At 39.4% G+C, this 20505-nt stretch overlaps 3 protein-coding genes across 3 annotated transcripts; 2 read left to right on the top strand and 1 right to left on the bottom strand.

Moving 5' to 3' along the window:
• Positions 1-12: 12 nt before the first annotated feature.
• LOC111654781 (mitochondrial adenyl nucleotide antiporter SLC25A24-like) lies at positions 13-5747 on the bottom strand. Its single transcript, XM_023405917.2, has 10 exons — positions 5130-5747; positions 4858-4984; positions 4650-4737; positions 4363-4474; positions 3130-3288; positions 2873-3025; positions 2624-2731; positions 2283-2450; positions 1985-2135; positions 13-1524 (listed from the first exon to the last, which is right to left on the bottom strand). The coding sequence occupies exons 1-10, from the start codon at positions 5367-5369 to the stop codon at positions 1343-1345; spliced, it is 1488 nt and encodes a 495-aa protein (XP_023261685.1). The 5' UTR covers positions 5370-5747; the 3' UTR covers positions 13-1342.
• A 931-nt stretch (positions 5748-6678) lies between these two features.
• On the top strand, positions 6679-14666 carry LOC111654785 (EEIG family member 2-like). The gene is made up of 11 exons (XM_023405920.2): positions 6679-6946; positions 8235-8355; positions 8655-8684; positions 9251-9367; positions 9839-9885; positions 11287-11390; positions 11758-11853; positions 11945-12152; positions 12298-12434; positions 13108-13171; positions 13445-14666. Exons 1-11 carry the CDS (start codon positions 6801-6803, stop codon positions 13485-13487), a joined length of 1113 nt encoding a protein of 370 aa, XP_023261688.1. The 5' UTR covers positions 6679-6800; the 3' UTR covers positions 13488-14666.
• Positions 14667-15222: 556 nt separating this feature from the next.
• prpf38b (pre-mRNA processing factor 38B) lies at positions 15223-20475 on the top strand. Its single transcript, XM_023405941.2, has 6 exons — positions 15223-15646; positions 16192-16260; positions 16520-16671; positions 17090-17150; positions 18401-18639; positions 19009-20475. Exons 1-6 carry the CDS (start codon positions 15437-15439, stop codon positions 19679-19681), a joined length of 1404 nt encoding a protein of 467 aa, XP_023261709.1. The 5' UTR covers positions 15223-15436; the 3' UTR covers positions 19682-20475.
• Positions 20476-20505: the final 30 nt, after the last annotated feature.

Genomic DNA, 20505 nt, shown 5'->3' with positions numbered 1-20505 from the left:
AATGCCATTGAATTTGTTCCACATTTTCTGTCTTTATTAACCACTAGATGGAACTGTTAACTCATCTCAATAATCTTCAAGCCAGTGATCTCCACTCCGAGGGGCTGAACTTCACATGACTGAACCATTGTTTTCAAGTAAGCTTCCCACAAAAAAACACGTTAAACTACAGTGTGAAGTTTCCACACTTTCAGGTTAACGGGTATTAAATCAAGTATTTTAGTTTTAGTTCTTAAAATCCACATTAACATAACTTATACTGAAGACAATAGGCTGATTGTCATCTTCCCACCACCTTGGTTTGTGTGTGTGTGTGTGTGTGTGTGTGTGTGTGTGTGTGTGTGTGTGTTCAGGGATAGGAGACTTGAAGAGACGCAAGACAAAAACATGCTTCTTACGAGCTTTTCAGTCTAGTAAGTATTAAGTATTACTTTTTTTTGTTTTTTTAAATGTTATCATGTTGCATGGTAGAAACCATTATTAAAACCCATAAATAATCATAACTACAAAAAGATGTATGAATATATATATATATGTACACTACAGACATACAGTATACCTATATATAGTAAAAAAAAACATCTGATGATGTCAGAAAGTTCACATGAAGTGGCTGTAAGGCACATTTAAATGATCATGAGATAACACACAGAATGTGGAATTAGTGATTTTCATATTGCACAAGACGTGTGTGTGTCATGCACACAGTATTCCAGTGTTAACAAGTATTGATTTTTCAGGGCCAGTTATTTTTTTGTCTGGAGCTGATGTCACTCTATGGCAGATCTTTACAACTTAGAAAAAGTGTTATAATAACCCTTAACAGTGGATTTATACACTTAAACTGGCATCATGTAATTTTCCTCATTCTGTGTTAAAATAAGACATTAAGTCTGCTGTGAGAAAGTGTTTTCTTTGTGAACAAAGAACAGTATGTGCCACTGAGCTACCATTTTGGTTGATCACAGTTTTAAAAGAATAACAGTAGGATAGACTAAACAACTGTTGTGTATTATAATTTCTATTTGAATGCATGTTTTATGTGCAGTACTGTGTTTGTGTCAAGTATTGTTTTGGAGAGTGTATAAACTTGAGGATTGTGTTATGTGTAACAGCAGGATAAAAATTAAAGCATGCTCAAGACAAATGATAAATGCTTCAGCTACTGACAGACAACCCTTATTGGGATACATGCAGTTTTCCATCCACTGAACTCCTGTGCCAGATGGTGGACGTCATGCTCTGTATGTTTGATGTCCACCTGTTTTCTTGGAGTTATTGCAGACATTTTCAAGTCTGACAAATACAGTAAATGTTCTTTTTTTTTTAATTGCTTACACCATCAATTGGAGATTCCTAAGCCAGTCTTCATGTACTCGTAAACCACGTAGCTAATGCTGACAGCAGGAATGACTTTCATAAAGTTTGGCAGGATGCCGCGGTAGAGTCCAAAAAACCCATCTTTGGCTACAATCTTCTTCATTAGAGAACTCATGGAGGGCTGGTCTGATGCATCCAGAGACGCTGCAAAGAAACACTCAGTTAGGGAGGCAGTGTTGTGTCCAAAAGCTCACTTTTTATTCCTGTGCTGTATGGAAGAGACAGCTATACTGAGCTGGTCTGCACATTTCTTAAAATGTCTTATTATATCCAGATTTATCTGGATGTAGTGTTCACCTCTTAAAGAGACAGTTTAGTATTTATGCAATTATGATTTATCAGTTTGTGTGGACAATTTATTGTCCATACCTCACACCAGAAAGTACTTTAAACTGTAAATTCATCTCAAGAAGTGAATTAAATGAGAGCGGAATTTCCTTCTCTAGTGAAGCCCACTTACATTATGTTAGCTCTAAAGTATATGTTTATATAAAGTATCAGATACCTTTACAGAACTTTGTCTCCACATAAGCATCTTGCCTATAGTGAAAAATAGTCATGTAATTTTTGTGATCACTGTTATCAAATGTTAGATTTCTTTTACCTTGTGCCTGCATCCGTGTGCGTACCAGTGCGAGTGGATAGCTAGCCAGCTGGCCACAGGTACTGGAGATGGTCCCGCAGCCCAGCAACACCAGAACTCCAGGGTTAGCCGAGTCTTTGGCGTGGTACGACAACCAAGTGTTCTTTAGACTCTGGGACACATCAGCATAACACAGAAATATATTTCTCTGATTAAATATAATGTATTCCTGCAGTAAAAGATTAATTGGTTTATTGTGCATGTGAATGAGTTAATTTAACAAAGTGCACTCTGTTGTGAAATATCACAGACTGCATACCTCATAAACAGCGAGGTCTATCCCTGCATAGGGAATGATGCCCAGTAAGTTTGGAATGTAGCCCTTGTAGAAAGCTTTGACCCCCTCCTTCCTCAGGATCTTCTTGGCACAATCAAACACCCCTCCATACTGGCCGGTCTTTCTCAGAGTCAGTCGAGTTTTCAATACCTTAACAGTACAGAAGAAAATTAAATTGAGGCACTCTGCCTGTACAGATTCAGATGATTTGTGTGGTATTTTTGAGGTTTGTGGGAAAAACTCTTAAACAGCTGGATTCATTTCATTTTAATGCATTCCGTGAATGAGGCTGTGTGATGAAAGTGGTGCAATAGTTGTTTTACCTCCATTGGGTAGATGGCTGTCTGCGCTGTGGCCCCAGCCATAGAACCAGCCATAAACCTCTTGTGCGTCTCAATCTTTTTTCCCTCTGATGATAACAACTTCTTATACTGCAACAAAAAACACATGGCCAGACTAGAATTACTCCCTGGCAGTTGTATGCCTCCGCCAACCAGCGTTTATTACATAAACATGTAATAAATAATATCAAATATGTAAAATTGCTTTGCTTTACAGAGACAGTCTCTTACTTGTTCATATGCCATAAATTTGATCGCTGTCTCAGGTGCAATCTTTAAAACATTGATTCCATTTCCTCTCCACAGTGACGTTAGACCTCCCTCTGTTATCATCAGTTTGAAGCCCCCTACCAGGCTGATCTTGTTGGTCTTAGAGGAGTGAACCTGCAGTAAAAAATGATCAAACATACAGGACATTTGCACATGCATCTATTAAAGAACAGGATACATTTGGCCTTCACATATTTATGTATAAAAATATATTTCACCTGCATGAAGACTTTCACCCTATCCAGAGGGGCGGTGCCGGTGCGAGAGACGGCCCCCGCCACTGCACCGGCAGAGAGCTGCTTCCACCAGCGGCCTGAGCTCTTCTCTTCTTCTGTGAACTCATCAGGGATGGCAAGGCTGTCACCTATGTCCAGCACCTAGTGAAGACAAGAGCACATGTATTCACCACTTAATGTTAAAATATATGGACACTGGCAGTGCTATAAACACATACAGTATACTCTGTTATATTAGAATTATTTTTGCCTTTGAGAATGTATCTCTCAGGAGTGTACATATCACATAGAGTCTCTTTGTGTGGTTGACAATGTAACAAAAAAAAACAAAAACGTCACAAGCCAACTGAGCACTTCCCCTTTTGAGGTCTGTTTTCACATTGATGCAACAACAGTTTTTTCGTAGGCAAGTGGGCAACTTGTGCACTGAAGAGAGGAGAACATTTATAAAACCTTGAATGTAAGGTTTCAGCCAGAGGCCACAAACATTTTTCACTGTGCATTTGTTAACTTATGCAAAAATGCCAAACAGCTAAAAGCAAAAAAGTGCTGTTTTTTTAAACAAACAAACAATGAAGACAAACAATGAGCTCCTTATCCGTTGGCTAGAAGTGCTTGTGAAATCATAATCACTGAGCTGACTGAACCCTCATCTCGCATGCTTTAGCTGTTTCAAATAAACATGTCCAATGTTTTTCCAAAAGCATAAAGGTCTCTGTGCCAAACGTGGTGCGGTGGCAATTTAATGCAACGCTACAGGGAGACACAAGGGCTTTAGTTAAGTGTCCTGGGTTCGCTACTATGTCAAATATATGGTGCGAGAATGCAGTTCTGTCTCGTCTTGTTACCAAAGACACCGTTCATGTGCAGTGCAGAGAGGATTTCCAAACATTCTGACACATTATCCATCAAGAGACGACCTGTTTGGCTCGTGTCGGAGCTAAAATTTTTTGCAGCACATGTAACAAACCAGTCAGTGACATCGTTATTTGCACGAGGAGGTTGAGGAGCAAGCTGAGTGAAGCAGAGTAGTCCTGTGACTTGATTATCGTGGACAGTCTAGTCTCTCAAAGCTACTGCCAAAATTTTGTCTGCAGAGAAAATCCATAATATCTAACACGAGGACTAGACTGCACGTGATTTATTCCACTGCAGTTGCCATTGTGTATGTCCGCAGACTGTATATGGGAGTGTTTGTGTGTATATGTCCTTTACCGAGGAGTGTTTCCAGTAGCGTATGATCTCTTCCAGGTTGTGGCCAGGGTATAACAGGAAGTGTTCTCTCCACTCATTCCAGTCCACCATCATGGTGCCATCAATGTCCATACTAAGGAAACACAGAGAAAACTCTTAACCTATGAACTGGTGGCTTATTATGTTGCAGTACACTGTATTGATAATAACCGTGATCCGGATGACAGCCTCAGAATCACACACAGGAAATATTTTTGGTCAAACTGTACATAGAAACATGTTACAATGAGTGGAAGTGGAGGTCAAACCTCTGTAAGATTTTCAGGGCATCCTCTCTGCTCAAATCCATGCCCAGCTCGCCAAGGGTCTGCTGGATCTCTGAGGCATCAATGCGCCCTAATACAACATAAAAACCTCTATTGTAATATGCACCAGGATAAACAGTGGACATGTGGCTTTGTAAGCATTCACTGTTCATGCGAGAACAAGCTGCAAAACACTTCACTCATTACTTACCATCGTCGTTTATGTCCAGACTCTTAAATGTCAGCCACAGCTTCTTCTCGTGCTCCTTCAGATATCTGGTGAACTCCTTGAAGTCCAGACTCCCATCTTTGTTCTGGTCACCAGACGACACGATTTTCTGCAGAAAAGAGATATCAAATCTAGTGGTTCATTTGCCTCCATGAGACACACACACACACACACACAGCCAGATAATCACACTGCTGAGGTATTTCATGCAAAACGAGCAGGCCAACTCCTTCCCATGGCCCCTGATATTTTACCTGTGCAGCGCCCTGCCTGAATATGCCCATCGCCTTCAGGCCCACTCGCAATTCAGCGACATCCACCTTCCCATCCTTATTGGTATCGAGCCTTTCAAACAGGTCCTGGTATGACCTCTCACTGTCGGCATCCCAGCACCGGGCGTTTGATAGTAAAGCCGCACGCAACGTCTGATACATTGTAGGGCTAATGTGCAAGCAGAGTGCGGTCAGGATATTATTACTCCATGCTGTAATCATTCATAGGGCCTGTTGAGATCCCGATATGAGCCCGTTGTTCGCGATGAAAAGAGCGAGTTTCCAGTGACTTTAATGTGCAGACGGTCCCGTGCAGAGGTGAGATCCGTGGAGTTTCAGGGCAACTGCAGTAACCGAGGGCGGAGCAATGAGGCGACGTAGCTTACTCGATGTTTTCTACGGAAAAGCAGGAAAGATGGTAAAATAGAAAAGTGGTGAAATAAACAACCCCTCGATCAACCACTGACATAATCCGTCTTCTGCGTCTAGTAGTGATGTTTACTATTTGTTACTCTGCGCTTAATCCGTGTGATATGTGGAGATGCATTATAGAGGAAATTTAATCTCTTCATCTAGAAGGACGTGTCGTTTGAAAACCGTAGCATAGTATTTCCTACAAGGCGAGAAGGTAATCGCTAGAGGGCGGCGTTTCATCGCATAAAGGCTGGTGCATGCAAGAAAAAGAGTGAGGGCTCCTCAACAATCCACCAAACTTTCAACAAAATAGATATTTCATTTTAATTTTACTGGTAAATTTGTGTCTCTGATTCTCTATAGGTGTTTAGTTTATTAATATTATTATTGTTGTTGTTATCTTTGAAAGGGCCCACTCTGTACAATGGGCCTTTTGCTATTTTAGGCACATTTTTCTGATAATTCTGTACTTTTGAGTAAACAACTGATGTAATCGGGTATTCTTACAGTGTGGCATTGCTGCTTTAAAAAGGGCACAATTACTTCTTCCACCTCTACCACCACATAGTTAAGATATTCAGAAACATAAACTGTAGCCTATTATAACAGGTTATAACATGTTACGGAGAATTACAGCTTTGACACAAAAAAGAAAAAAGTATGAAAACATGAAAATAAAACTATGAAAGCTGAGGTGACTACAGCTCTATATCCTTATGTTTGAGAAATGTGTGTAAGTATGGTTTGCTTTTTAAGAATAATGTAACAGTTTTTCAATGATATGCCTCTTTTGCACTTAATTTCTTGTTTTTGTCACATGCCTGCTAAATGATATTTTCCTACTTCTTTTTTGACTGTATTAACGTTTTACTGTAGCTTTTGCTGGTTACGGGAAAAGTAGTGTTTCTCCTGTCAGTGGGAGTTTTGAATGAGTTTCAGTCACGCTGTGAAACGTGAAGTGGACATCCCAACTATTATAAACGTGACGCCTGTAATTATCTTTTTTCGTGCAGCTTCAGTGTCCAATCAAATCACAGAATTCCCCTCGCGTCATGAGTTATATTTTTCAGTGGGTGGGAAGGAGGAGATTTGAAGTTTGAATCGTGTCTGCCGAGTCCGACTACAGCAACACAGTAGCAGCCAGGAACAGCTGAGTGAGCACAGGTCCAGTGTACAGCTGTCTGACAGCTTCTCCACTTCAGCTGTGTCCCACACTGTCACCAACGTTTAGCAAACATCATGTCATTCATTCTTATGAAGAAGAAGAGATTTAAATTTAAAGTAGACTTCGACTTGGAGGAGCTGTCATCGGTTCCCTTCGTGAACGGAGTTTTATTCTGTAAAGTCAGACTCTTAGATGGAGGCTTTGCCGAACAGTCGACTCGGTAAGAATTTTTGCTATTTATAGCAGCAGTTCACTTGTTGGAACAAGCTAAAGTTAAATTTAAGTGAAACTTGTTTTGGCCAGTTTAAGGCCCCCCTCAGTTTTCTTTGGACAACTGTTGAGCTTTTCTTGTCTCGGCTTTGCTTCTTTTTTGACAACGACAGTGTACAGCATTTAGACCAATGTGTAACTAGTTCATGTTAGGCTACACAATAGTAGCTAGCTATAAGCTAACCTATCTAACCTTTAAACGTAGTACTAATATAGTAGTACTAACTTATCTTTCCAACAGTTGAAGACTTGCTGCGGAGTGTAAGGACAGTACAACCCAGGGGCCGTGATTTGACATGATTTTAAATGAGCCATTGACGCTAAATAGTTCAATAATATACACACATTTTTAAGAAGTGGCGATACGGCAGTCTTTTTTGTGTTAAACGATGTTTAACGTTACACAGTTTACCAAGCAGTTGCTAAGCAACACGTTCTGTAAGTTAACTGTCGGCTTGACTAGTTCAGTCAACAGTTGAATAATAATAATAGTTGGAGGCTGTTTAACAGATATTTCGACTATTTATGTTTATGTTATCTATCTATTGCCTATTGTTTTGTCATAAACAAAAAACAGAATTTCCTTCCATTGCAAAGGAGCATACCATCTTAATTCCCTCGGGTCTATGATTATAACTGCTCGTAGCACTTAAATGAGTCACTCTGGAAAAAACGGACACGGGCACAGCTTATGTCAACCGCTAGTCCTCATTACTTTGCCATGGTAACTGTGTCCCTATAAACTCTGGTGTAAACAGTGATCAGCATTGTCTACTGTGCATCCTGTATGTGCCCTGTGAAGTCAGCTTTACTAAAATACCACAAAATCACAATCAATGCCTTCTTTTAATTAATAAGCCAAGTACAGCAAGAACACCCATCACAGAAGTTAGGCCATCCTTCACACATAAGTATTGCGCATATAGGACCAGTTGGAATTAAAAATTGTTTGTATAGGATATTACTTTAAATAACTTTGTATGAGATAACTTAAAACCTCTAGGAAGATCATGAACTGACTTCACAGATCAAATTTAAAAAATATCACTCACTACATTCTTCTACATATTTTGAGTATAATTAGAAGCACGTAAAACCTCAGCTTTCACTACTCCTGATGATTCAGGGATACATCCTCTCTATTGTACATACTTAATGTCTGTTCTTTCAGTTTCCAGTATGCCTGTGTGTTTTGGTCTCTGTATGAACTAATGCGTCTAAATGTGTTTCTCTCACAGGGAGCCAGTCCAAGCCAACTGTGTACACTGGAAGAAGAGATTCTCTTTTATGTGTAAGATGAGTGCCAATGTTGGGACAGGTGTACTAGACCCCTGTGTGTGCCGGGTGTCTGTGCGCAAGGTACAGGACATTTTTTTCTGCCATCAAGCTCTGTTTTGTCGGTACAAACATGCATTGTAAGTGTTTTCCATAGTAGAGTACATGCAGTTAACTGAGACTCGAATGTGCTACGCAAATGTTTATGTTTATAAGATCAGAAACACTTTTAGTTTGTAACCATATCATAGCTACTAAGTGTGCTGTGCAGACAAAGGTCACTCTGCAAGGACTCACAAATGTTTTAATGAAAATAGTTGTGTGTTATAGAAACAAACAAATGCAAATGCACCTCATTTATTTTTGTGTTTTTGTCATTTTAGGAGTTGAAGGGTGGAAAAACGTTTGCAAAGGTAATACTTCTCTTCAAAAATCTGTAGTCTGTATCTTCTAATTGTTGTAAACATAGCAGCCTAAGTATCAGTGACCCATTAGAACAATCTTATCATGAAATTTATGTGATAAAAAGTCGGCCTTCAGTTGCCCTTAGAGGACGTTTCAGTGAGGTGAGTCTGTGTGCTAAGAATGTTTTATTTCTAGTTTCCGGCTTTGGTTACTGATTAAAAGAATCAGTAAAACAAAACGTACTCCATGTTAACCAATAACTTAAGTGACAGGTTAAAGAATTAAGTTATCTGATTTCTCAGGTATTGAAGGTCCCATCTCAGACACCTGCAGTGTGTTTCCCTTAATCTGAACTGGGATGGATTTCTTTAAATGAATATTACTGTGTGTTTTATAACACCACATTATCATAGGATGATGCTTTGGCTTGGCATTCTTAAGCACTTCAGCAGAGAAAACTGCACTGTTACTATTCAATACAGTTTAAATTAGAGTAGTAGGGAGTAGAGTAAAATCTGTATTTAACCTTTAAGCTGACTGCTAAAGAGTTCAAACTGATTTCTCTTGTGTGCAGCTGGGCTTTGCTGACTTGAACTTGTCAGAGTTTGCTGGGTCTGGCAGCACTACACGACGGTGTCTCTTAGAGGGATATGACACAAAGAACACCAGACAGGACAACTCAATTCTCAAGGTATGTTGGTGAAGCAACACACAGCTCCAAAGTCCTCCTTTAAATAGTGTGGGAAATGCCCTTAGGCATCTCTAGCACAACACCAATGTTTTTGGTACGGTCCAATAATGTGTTTGTACATGATAAGCAAACTGCATATACTTGCAAAAGTGTGTAGCTCTAAAGCAAGTCACCAGTTCTTAATCATGCCATGGATAGAAAGCTGAATGTCCTGATAGCTGATGCAAGACATGCCTGAGCTTGTATTTATGAACTACCTGAGCCATGGGAACCATGGGAACAAATTTAAAATATGTAGATTCTTCCTCAGGCACAGAGCTACAAGCAGCTTACATTTCTCGACTCTTATTCTAAACTGTAGATAACAGAAACCCAGTGAAACCACAGGAAAAGCAAACTTTTTTCTGCCTCACAGGTACAGTTGCTTGTCAGCCTAAAACTGGAAGTACTGTTCTTCTTTTTTTGTTACAGGTTGTCATCACCATGCAACTTATGTCTGGGGACCCCTGTTTTAAAACGTAAGAGCTCTTCTTGACCTTATTCATCATTTCTTTCAATCATCCTCATCAAGTCTAAGTACTTTAGTATTCAACTTGAAAATTGTAACTAAGGAAGTCATGACTTGTTTAATTTAGTTTAGTTTTATTTAGTTTAAACTGAAAACGTTATGGTTGTGGTTATTATGCAAGTGTTGTCTGCGTGAGTAAAAGTCTGCACCTAACCACAGAGGAAAGTTTTTTCATCACATCCTGTCTGTCACCAAACTGAAAACGCAATCTCCTACCCACACCCCAAGAGTTCAAAGTTATTTTGTATTATTTTGTAGCCGAGGCCTTATCACAGCCTTATCCGAGAGCTAATAACACCTTGCCCAGACATTAATCTGCCCAACCTGAGAAATTACCAACAGTTCATATGTGGTCAGCTCTGCCCAAAGTCAAGAGTTGTATGTTGAGCAGTTTGTCACAAAGGACGTGATGTAATATCACGCGCAAAAGCAGTATTATGTGCAAACAGTCAGCTTTCTTCAACCAACACAAGTCTTTCCCTGTATTCTTACATGTTTCTACCCCCTCCTTAGTGTAATAATACACACACTGCTGCCTAGGAGATGTCCAAAGTGTAAACTCAAGGATAGCCTAGTCATTCATCCCACGCAGTGTTACTCACTGAGTGTGGAGGATTGACATCAGAGCACAGCAGAAAGATGACGCTCAATAAATTTTTTTCACTGTCTGTCTGCTATTCTTTGTCTGCCTCTACGCCCTCATTCCTGTGTTTAACATAGACTCTCAGGAACAGAGAAGTTGGGGTTTTCTGTGTTAATGTCTGCAAAAGCAGGAGCTGCTAACAAATAATTGTCATTCTGTCAATACACTTATTCCTTATGCACTTATAACTAATGTATAACTTGGCCAGAGACTGCTGGTTTTGTCTTTTGCTTGCTAATGTGTTCTAATACCAGGAGTTTAGTTATTACAAATAGTATAATTTTACATGTAAAGGTATGTTTGATGATTGCATTAGCATAAAACAATATTTAGTTGCAAGATTTGTCTACTGTCTACTGTATTTGACAGTAGATTAAAGTCCATATGTGCAGAACTTTTATGTGATTATAGCATCTCTAAAATGATTTGGATGGTGTAAATCTTTGCCCATAGAACAATTGACAATCAGTGTGCACTGTTTTTCTAAGACCCTTTTTTTCCATCCCACAACTATGATTCACCGAAGTGAGAAATTGTTAATCCTACACATAGTGGCTATAATCAGATTAGAGTGAAATTTTAAGTGTCTATGTAAACATACCCGCTGTTGATAAAGCAGCTGATTGAGCTCTTTTTTAACCACACTTAGTAACACAAAGGCACCACTTTGCTTCTAAGTAACTTCACTGCCTCCTGTCTTGCCTACAGTCCTCCATCTACATCCATGACTCTGGGACTCCCACAGGCCGAATCACAGTGTCTCCTTGAGGACAGAAAGGGAGGGGTCATGCACATATCCCATTCACTCACCCGTATGTATATACATACTATTGCTTTGAAGAGTTTGCTCTTTCCTACAATAGATGACCTTTAAGTTTTCTCAGTTCTTAACAAAAGCAAATATTTTGTGGTAGACAGTTTTGACAAGGTTCTACAAACTATCTGCCATGAGGTACCATTAAGTAGTGAACACTAATGTGTCAAAAATCCTCTGAATGAAGAGGCTCAGCATCAAAAGCATCATTATGAAACTAAAGGTTGATCCTCTTTAGTTTTACCATGAAGAACCCAGAGTGCCAGTGGATAACAGTTTTAATGTAGGTGTGTGTTTACTTTGTCTTAGAACAAAACTTGAGATTTGTAGATTTCACCACTGAGTGACATATACCTTTTTTTCAGAGACTCAAGGGAAATCAGTATCAGTCCCAGACGAGCTGGTCGTGTATGGTCACTCCAGAACATCCAGCTATGCAAGTCAGCAGTCAAAAATCTCAGGTATTAAACACAGAAATAGATACTTATCCCCCAAAAATTATTTTTACACCAATTACACAAATCATAAACATATTTTTCTGTTGTCCTGCAGGTTACAGCTCAAATCACTCCAGTTTAACAGATCTGAGCCATCGGCGGAGCGCGTCAGGAGGATCTGCCTCCACAGGCATTGGCAGCATCCTCGAACCCAGTGATCAACAGGTAGAGAGAGGAGAGAGGGAGAGCAGGTCCACTCCACCAGTCTCTGCAACCTGTCACCATGCACCTGAACACCCCTCTACCCCAGCCAGGGTTCCAAGGTAATATACTCAGTTACAAAAAGTCTAAAATTGACATAGATAACTGTAGGTCTTTCCCCGTTTTCTGACTTTAAAACTTTTCACTAAAAGAAAAAGACTTGTTAATACTTGTAATAATTTATTGTGTTTCTGTTTTCTTCTTTAGACATCCTGTTAAACAGAACTCAATGGAGAATCAGTTGAAGAGAGTCGATGCCACCAGGGTGGATGCTGATGACATAATAGAGAAAATCCTGCAGAGCCAGGATTTCAGCCACAGCTTCTTGGACTCCAGTGCAGAGGGTGTGTACGCTTAATCCATAACTTTGTGCACTTATGGAGGCTGGCTTGGAAAGTTTCCTAACCTCCAGCTGATAGGATCAAATTACTTTGACGCGGTACAATATTACAACATAATGTCTCTTAATACTTCCTTGACATGATGAATGATGATGAGATGTTTATGATAGCAAATCATAAATTGGACATGAATATGGACCATATTCACATACTTACCAACCTAAATGTTTAGGCTTATTTGATTCAGGACTACAGAAGGTATAATTTTTATCAGTTATATGAAAAACACAATAGTATTCATATAACTGCAGATCCTGTGGTTTCCATGTTACAAACCCTAAAGATTTGACCAGATGACAGTTATCTTAAACATTGGAGACTCTCTCCCTCATCATTGAGACCAATGTTGCACACATTTTTAGTTTATAAGTGCGTTTTTTGATAGTGCTCTTCAACTATTAACTACCTCCCTGGATGTTCTTTCAAAGATGTAACGTTTATGTCTGCGTGGTTTGTTGTCAGCTGTCTCACCAGCTTCCCTACAACATCCCCCAATCAATAGTCATTTATTTTTAGAAATCTGAGAAAGCAAGTGTGAGCCATTTTCAAAACCAACCATGTGAAATTTTGGCAGTGTCTTTATTTCTAATGTGTGTATGTGTGTGTGTTGCTGCAGAGGAGGGGCTCAGCTTGTTTGTTGGTCCTGGTGGGAGTACAGCTTTGGGAAGCCAGCACACAAGGTGGGTGTGATTGTGTAATTGTGGATTGTGGGTGCCACGCATCAAGCATTTACAATAAATATAAATTAATTGCAAAAATAATAAGCTTGGATTCTAACAAATAATCTTTGACATGTCACCATTGTTTGAAATGAAAGATACTTTCAAATTCACAATATAGTTATAGTTTTGGACATGAAAGTGTTAGTTCTGTACTGTGATCTGGCCCCACAGCCAGATCAGATAACCACCCGCATTTCCTGTCATGTAACACACTGCGGCATTCTCTTTCAGGGTTGCAGCTGGAGCCTTTGAGCAGGTGGTGATCAAGCGCTAGGCTTTGGGAAGCAAATGTCTGACATAAAGAGTGCCATGTTACACTGATGCTGGGAACACAAGACTTAGTTGTGGAGGTGCCATCAGAACTTGCTCCCGCCTCACTCCAGGAGATTTAATTTCTCTAAAGGATCCCTCTGCATCTGTCCTACAACCAGGAAGCCAGGAGAGCCCTCTAGTGTTCAAGAAGTGGAGTTGAAGGCTACGTTATTGGAACATTAAGATGACTCAAGTAACTGACTTACTGATATATTTGTTAGTCTTCTTGTGCTCTATAAAAATGTGAGACAAGAGATTAGAACTGTAATTCCTCTGTTCACACCTTTTTTGTCAAGGAGCGTAGGGTTTTTTTCCCTGTTATTTAAAGAGTACATTAAAATATCCAACATAGTTTTCTTTGGTACAATTTAGTTTTTGTTTCACCATTTTACTATGTTAGTTTTATTTCTAAAAAAAAAAAGAAGAGTGGGTTGTGATTGAATTATTGCATCTGACATCAGGTAAAAAATGTTTCACCTAAACCAGACTAAATATACTTTATCAGACATAATGTCAAAAAATTTGAACCGTTGTTGTCCTCTTAAAAGCAGAGACATTGCTAATTAGATTCTGTGAGCAGAATGTTATGTAAGATGAGTATGACAGGTTGTAACTTATCACCTTCTCTCTGTGTGATAATTGATAATACGATAAGTGGCCGGAGGGGCAGTGTCCACCCCTGCAGTCTCATATATCTAAAGTAGTAGAAAACTAACTAACTAGTGTGGGAATTGTGTACACTGGTTACAGCACCATTGTCGATAAGTAGCTCGTCAAGATAAACACCTTCACCTGGTTGTGAGGGAGGATAACTGTATTTAAAATACCATGAAGTCTTTATGTTTTGTTCCTTTGTATGATATGTGATATCTATTTTGTGTGTGCGTGTGCATGTGTTGTCTGTAAAATCTAATTATTTTTACCACAGTTTTTGTAAATGTGCCAAACTTAGTAAACTGTATATTTGTTGTCACTTAAGATTTCCTATCTGTAGTATGTAAGCTATGGCACATGTGATGAAAGTAAGCTGTGTAAAGCTCATGATGTTTTTAAGAGATATCTATATTTAATTTTTAAGATGCTGGATGTTGATGGTGTATTTATGGCCGAAACTTTTAATAAAAAGGACAGGCACTATGGATATGGAGAACTCCCAGCCACTTTTTGTGTTGCATCTCACTAGTCCTTTTGCAAAAGGGGTTTATGGGGGATAATTTTACCCAGTTATAAAATTTAAGTAAAAAAGAAAAAATATTAAAAAAGGCAAATAAACTGTTATTATATTTTTTATTCTAGGTAATCATATCACCATAAGAAATGTTAAAAAGAAAATGGAAGTTAAAACAGCAATTTGAAATTGAAAACATAAATTTAAACTATAGAAAGAGGCATACTGAAGTAACAAATTCGACAAAAATATTTCCGGTTTAGACTAAACACACATTTCAAAGTAAACGTCTACTGAGCCTATTGATATGAAAAAAAGTAAACTTGTTTTTAAATGAATATACAAATATATGACTGAGTATAAATATATATTAATTACACATTGTCTGTACAGAAGCCTAAGATATATTTATTTGTGCAGTCAAATACTATTTAAATCGTTTGGTTTGTCCATATATGCTTTTATTTTCAAAACGAAACGCTCACCGTGTTTAACGATCTACAGTTACAAGCAGAAGTCCGTTCACACTGCACCACCAACGGTACACTTCCGGTTCCACCTCGCAGCAGGACTTAAGATACAACGACGGCGGGAAGTTGTTATCATCAATTTCACCACAAATCAGTATCAACCAAACGGACGAAATTGTTAAACATCGACAATTCACTATCTAATATTGATGGCTTTGTAAACGGAAATACGCCAACTGTAAACCAAGTTTAGCGGCGTGGGATTCAGCTAACATGGCTAACGTCGGAAACCAGCTACCAACACAGGCCGTTAGCAAGCCTGCACCAGGAAAACATGGAAATGTACTGCCCCTGTGGGGCAACGAAAAGACTATGAACCTCAACCCAATGATTCTTACCAATGTGCTGTCTTCGCCGTATTTCAAAGTTCAGCTTTATGAACTAAAGACCTACCATGAAGTCGTGGACGAAATCTATTTCAAGGTAACATTAGCGAAAGCTAACCCGCATGCTAGTTAGGTAACCACTGTTCAGTGAAGATAGCGTTACTGTGGCAGCAGTGTGCTGCAGTCGTCAAATATAAAGGGCTAACTGCATCAAACAGCGCTAGTTCTATCTCATAACTTTACCACCCGATTATTTCAAGTAATTGTGAACGAATTATAACTTACTGTTTATTTATTTCTAACTTTAAATTAAGCTAGCTTGCGATTGTTGGCAGCTAGTATAAACATAATGTTTAACCGTCAACGTTACGCCTGGTTTACTCAGTATTTGTTAGTTAATTTAGTATGTGTATTGTTTTCGTGTTTTTGATCAAAACTTAAAGAATTGTTTGAACAGTTCAACACAATTCTTGTGGATAGTAGGTAAACTGCTATCAATATGAATGCGAACTTCCACGATGTTCTAAACATTTCTCATGAAGCCTCTAATAAAAAAGTCATCAGTGAGGAGTTTTCTGATGTGTATGATAGCAACTTAAATTAAGTCGTGTGTGTTAAATATGGTTCTCTGTGTGCCTACAGGTGACTCATGTTGAGCCTTGGGAAAAGGGAAGCAGAAAAACCGCAGGCCAGACTGGAATGTGCGGAGGGGTAAGTGAGAAGTACGTGCTTTTTATATTCCCCGTATTCCCCATCTTTTACCCCCTGTATATTTTCCTTATCAGTCTGGGAGGTATCTCAAATCATTGTGTTGGAAATCACTTGATATGATTTACAGGTAGGGCAAATTTACACAATTCATTAATACTTGTTTTGTTGAGTACTGTTGTCATAGTCAGGCATGAGGAATAGGTTAGCTGTGGATGATGTACAGTGACATACTTTACAAATATGTCTTCATTTTTGTTAGGTGCGTGGAGTTGGAACTGGTGGTATTGTGTCTACTGCTTTTTGTCTTCTGTACAAACTGTTTACACTCAAGCTGACTCGCAAACAGCTGATGGGTCTGATCACTCACACAGACTCTCCATACATCAGAGCACTTGGCTTCATGTACATAAGGTATGATTTTTTTTTTTATGAGCTTGCAAAATTTAATCACCATAACTCTACTATACGGATGTTCCTTATGTTTTGCATGCTATTTTGCATTTAAATTTTGTTTTATTCTTAAAGCCAACACATCTGTGAATTACAAAAGTATCAGTTAAGTGAGTTAATATCTAATAATGCAGATTGTAATTACTAATAAGCTACCTTTTTTTTTCCGAAATTGTTAAAGGCAGATTTAATTGCTGCACACAGATCATGAAACGTGAAAAAAAGTCATTGTCCATATTTACCTCTCAACAGTGAAAATCAGTGTATGAAGTATCATTGGAACAGGTCCATAAAAACGTAATTGAAATCTGTGCAACATCATAACATGTTTATGTGATGCAAATGCTCAAATTGTGCTCTCTGTTTTATTTTACCTCAGATACACTCAGCCCCCAACAGACTTGATCGAATGGTACGACGGCTTCCTGGATGATGAGGAGGTATGTCACCACGGGTAATAATTTGATGTTTCTTTGTCTCCATTAAATACAGTTACACGACACAAGTTAAAAGCTGTATGTTTCCCCCCTTGTGATGCTCATAGCTGATTTTTCACCTTTGCCTTCATTTGGCTTAATTGTCCCCAGTTTTTGTCCTCTAAACTTGAGTAGCTAGGTTACTTGCTCACTGCTCTGCTGCTGATTTTTATCAGGGTAAGTACCACAATAATGCTGAGTCAATCTTTTAGTCTAATGTGATATCAAGGCATGCTCTCTGTTTTTGACAAGCTTTTTATCAGGACTTGTTGCACAAAACAAAATTTGGGATACATCACAATTGGAGAATTCATACAGACACACACACAAACACAACACAAAATATATAACACTTGTCAAATTTTGCATACAGCTATTGTGTTTTGTCCATATTTAATTGAAATATAATTTGATTGACTGTGCAACCAGGCCTCCTCTGATGTTCTGTTGCATTGTTTTTAATTGATCATATGAAATCCTACCCAACTGGTTAATTCCCCTGTTTTTTTCTTTAGATGCCCATTGTGCAGCAGGTGAATTGGATATTGTATCTCAGCACTGTTGGTTTGCGTGTGTGAGTGCAAAGCGGCTGTTCTCTACCATATAAAGTTGATAACTATTCAACTGGTGTGCACTTACCTACCTGCTCCAGTCTGTGCTTACACTGTGGGCGTTTTTTATTCTCCCCAAGAGGTCATTGTGTTGTTAGGAGACTGATGAAGGAAGCCAAGGCTTCTCTATCTTTGTCCCTTCAGCTCAATGAGGATTTATATCAAAGTTCTCCCATCCCTTCATTTATGGTCTGTAAAGAGTAGATGCAACCACTTTTTGAAGATGCTTTTTTTTTTTTTTGAACGGATCATCTGAAGGAAAGGGGAGAATCTTTCAATAGAAAAATATAGTAACTTCTGCTTGATAATCAAAGCTCACTTTGTAAATACAGATTCTAGGAACTGCCAGACAGCTTAGATGAGGCAAACTTTTTTGTGATATTTATATTATTGTTTCCTCTAGTAATTAGAAGTAAAGCCAGGCACATTTGATTGATATGAGAGATTAAGCTAGATGAACAGAGGTGAAGGTTCAGTACTTGGTCATCACAAATTGCTTTTTGATATGAGGCATGATTGAAAAAGCAATCAGATTTATCTACTTCCTGCCTCTGTGTGCTAATTGAGTTTTTCTGTGGCTCTTTCCCAACGTTTTGGTTTCAGGAGCTCGACGTGAAGGCAGGAGGTGGCTGTGTGATGACCATCGGAGAGATGCTGCGGTCCTTCCTGACCAAACTGGAGTGGTTCTCCACTCTGTTCCCCCGTATCCCAGTGCCTGTGCAGAAGATTATTGACCAGCAGATAAAGGCAAGGCCTCGTAAGGTCGCACAGAAGGAGACGCAGGAGGAGGAAGCCACATTTGCAGAGTCAGGAAGGCAAGAAGCTGGGAGACGCCGCTCCAGGTAAAGGATTCAAATTATTTAGTTTTAAATCCCCCCCCCCAAAAAAAGAGTAGAATGGAAAAGTTAATTTTCCCCATCTTTTACTCTTAGAAGTATATTTATGCGATACATATGAATTGTAAAACTTTTAAACTGGTGGGAAAGGATGTCAAGTCTGTTTAACTCAAGCCGTGATTGTCTGGAGATTGTTGTCAAAAGTTATTATTGGGCTTTAGCCCATACACATCCATGTGTTTGGCTTTAAGCCCATACGTGTGTGTGTAATATGATATAATTTATGTATATGTAATATATAATATATTATATAAACTATAATTAATTAGACTAGAAAGTTTAATTGCTTGAAGCTTATGGTACCTGTGTTTCCAGGACACCCAGACGGACACCGAGCCCCCGAAGGTCGCCCAAACGGTCAAGGAGCAGGAGCCACCATCGTGAGAGGGACCGCCATGGCCCCAGCTTCGACCGAGAGCTAGAGAGGGAGCGGGACCGGCAAAGGAAGGAGAGGGAGGGCAGGGACCGAGATAGGGACAGAGGGGACCGAGGGGACAGGGAGAGACGGCGGTCCCGCAGTGCAGACAGGAACCAAGACAGACGAGAGCGTAAAAGAAGTCACAGCGGCAGCCGGGACCGAAGAAATGAACGCAGAGACAAAGAAAGAGACGGCGGGGATGATAGGAGCAGGAGGAAGGACAGGGATCACCATAAAGATAGAGGCACTGAGAGGGAGAGGTCCAGGGATAAGAAGAGCAGGGGAGAGACTGAAGACAGGAGGCATAAAGACGACAGGGAGAGGCACAGAGAAGAGAGGAAGGCCAAAAGGTCGAGCCGGAGTCGAAGCAGGGAAAGGAGGCACAAAAGTGGAGAGGAGAAGAGCAAGAAAAGAGAGCGCAGCCACAGCAGAGAGAGAGACAGGGAGAGAGACGGAGAACAGCGTTCTCACAAACGTAGTCGTAGCAAAGAGAGGAGTCATCATCAACGCGAGTCCAGTAATGACCATAGTAAACATAGTGAACGCAGAAGGAGTCAGAGCACTGAGTAAATGTTGCCTTGCAGCAATATTACTTCTTCTACTCCCTGTGTTTTTCTTCCTTTTTTCTACCCAGTTGTCTGGTCTGTCACTTGTGCTAAAAAGTAGGAATGTTAGCACATTGGACATCTGGAGTTGTTGTCTTTGGCCAATGTAATGTTGCTTTACGTTATATGTTTTTCTGCCTTTTTCACTCCCAGTTAGACCATTGTTAGTCTTCACTTGAAATTTGGAAAGTGGCAAAAAATGGCATTTTAATTTTCTATGGTTCATTGTTTTGCCCCAGGACGATATGGGTTTGTATATAATGTTTTGGAAGCTGTCTACACATGATAAGTGGTCAGAGTTGCATTCACTGCTGGGTTGGGCGCAGTCCGTGCTGAAAGCCCAGCGCAACACTGTCGTCATATAATTTATAAAGAATAACTGTTATGTACAGGCTGTACAAAAGCCAATACACGCCTTTTTTAAAAATTTGACTAATACTACAGTGCATATGTCTGGAATTTCTTTATACTGAAGCTTCTTTGTCCGCTGTATTCTGCTTAAACATGCTTTCAACAGTCCAAAGTGAGCGGTTAAAGTTAATATTTGAGCGAAGCAGCGATGTGGCCCAACGGTTGCTCAAGCCAGCGCAAAATATTTCTGTCGATGATCGTGTGTAGACAGCCTGAGAATGTTTTAATCCTCCAAAGGGCAGTATGCAAAGGGTAATTTTTACCACACACACTTGTGCCCTGCTTGTGTTGTGATTGGGTTATTGCTCTGTTGCATTTTGTTTTCTATTAAAACACTTTTATGAACAACCTGTATTGTTTTTTTAAAGGAAAAGGGCA

This window comes from Seriola lalandi, unplaced genomic scaffold (genome assembly GCF_002814215.2).
Source record: "Seriola lalandi dorsalis isolate HSWRI2012SDOR001 ecotype SW California unplaced genomic scaffold, Sedor1 jcf7180002054290, whole genome shotgun sequence".
In the NCBI taxonomy this organism is placed as follows: Eukaryota; Metazoa; Chordata; class Actinopteri; order Carangiformes; family Carangidae; genus Seriola; species Seriola lalandi.
Note: the sequence above shows the minus strand (reverse complement) of the source record. Positions and strands in the feature narration are given on the sequence as shown.

Bases quoted from the DNA above. Each gene is read 5' to 3' on its own strand.
- LOC111654781 (XM_023405917.2), bottom strand. From the start codon at position 5,369: ATGATTACAGCATGGAGTAATAATATCCTGACCGCACTCTGCTTGCAC. The intron at 4,738-4,857 runs GTAAGTAATGAG...ATGTTGTATTAG, and splicing joins TCTGGACATAAACGACGATG to GGCGCATTGATGCCTCAGAG. The intron at 2,732-2,872 runs GTAAGAGACTGT...TTTTTGTTGCAG, and splicing joins AATTTATGGCATATGAACAA to TATAAGAAGTTGTTATCATC.
- LOC111654785 (XM_023405920.2), top strand. From the start codon at position 6,801: ATGTCATTCATTCTTATGAAGAAGAAGAGATTTAAATTTAAAGTAGAC. The intron at 12,435-13,107 runs GTGTGTACGCTT...GTGTTGCTGCAG, and splicing joins CTTGGACTCCAGTGCAGAGG to AGGAGGGGCTCAGCTTGTTT. The intron at 13,172-13,444 runs GTGGGTGTGATT...ATTCTCTTTCAG, and splicing joins TTGGGAAGCCAGCACACAAG to GGTTGCAGCTGGAGCCTTTG.
- prpf38b (XM_023405941.2), top strand. From the start codon at position 15,437: ATGGCTAACGTCGGAAACCAGCTACCAACACAGGCCGTTAGCAAGCCT. The intron at 15,647-16,191 runs GTAACATTAGCG...GTGTGCCTACAG, and splicing joins TGGACGAAATCTATTTCAAG to GTGACTCATGTTGAGCCTTG. The intron at 16,672-17,089 runs GTATGATTTTTT...ATTTTACCTCAG, and splicing joins CTTGGCTTCATGTACATAAG to ATACACTCAGCCCCCAACAG.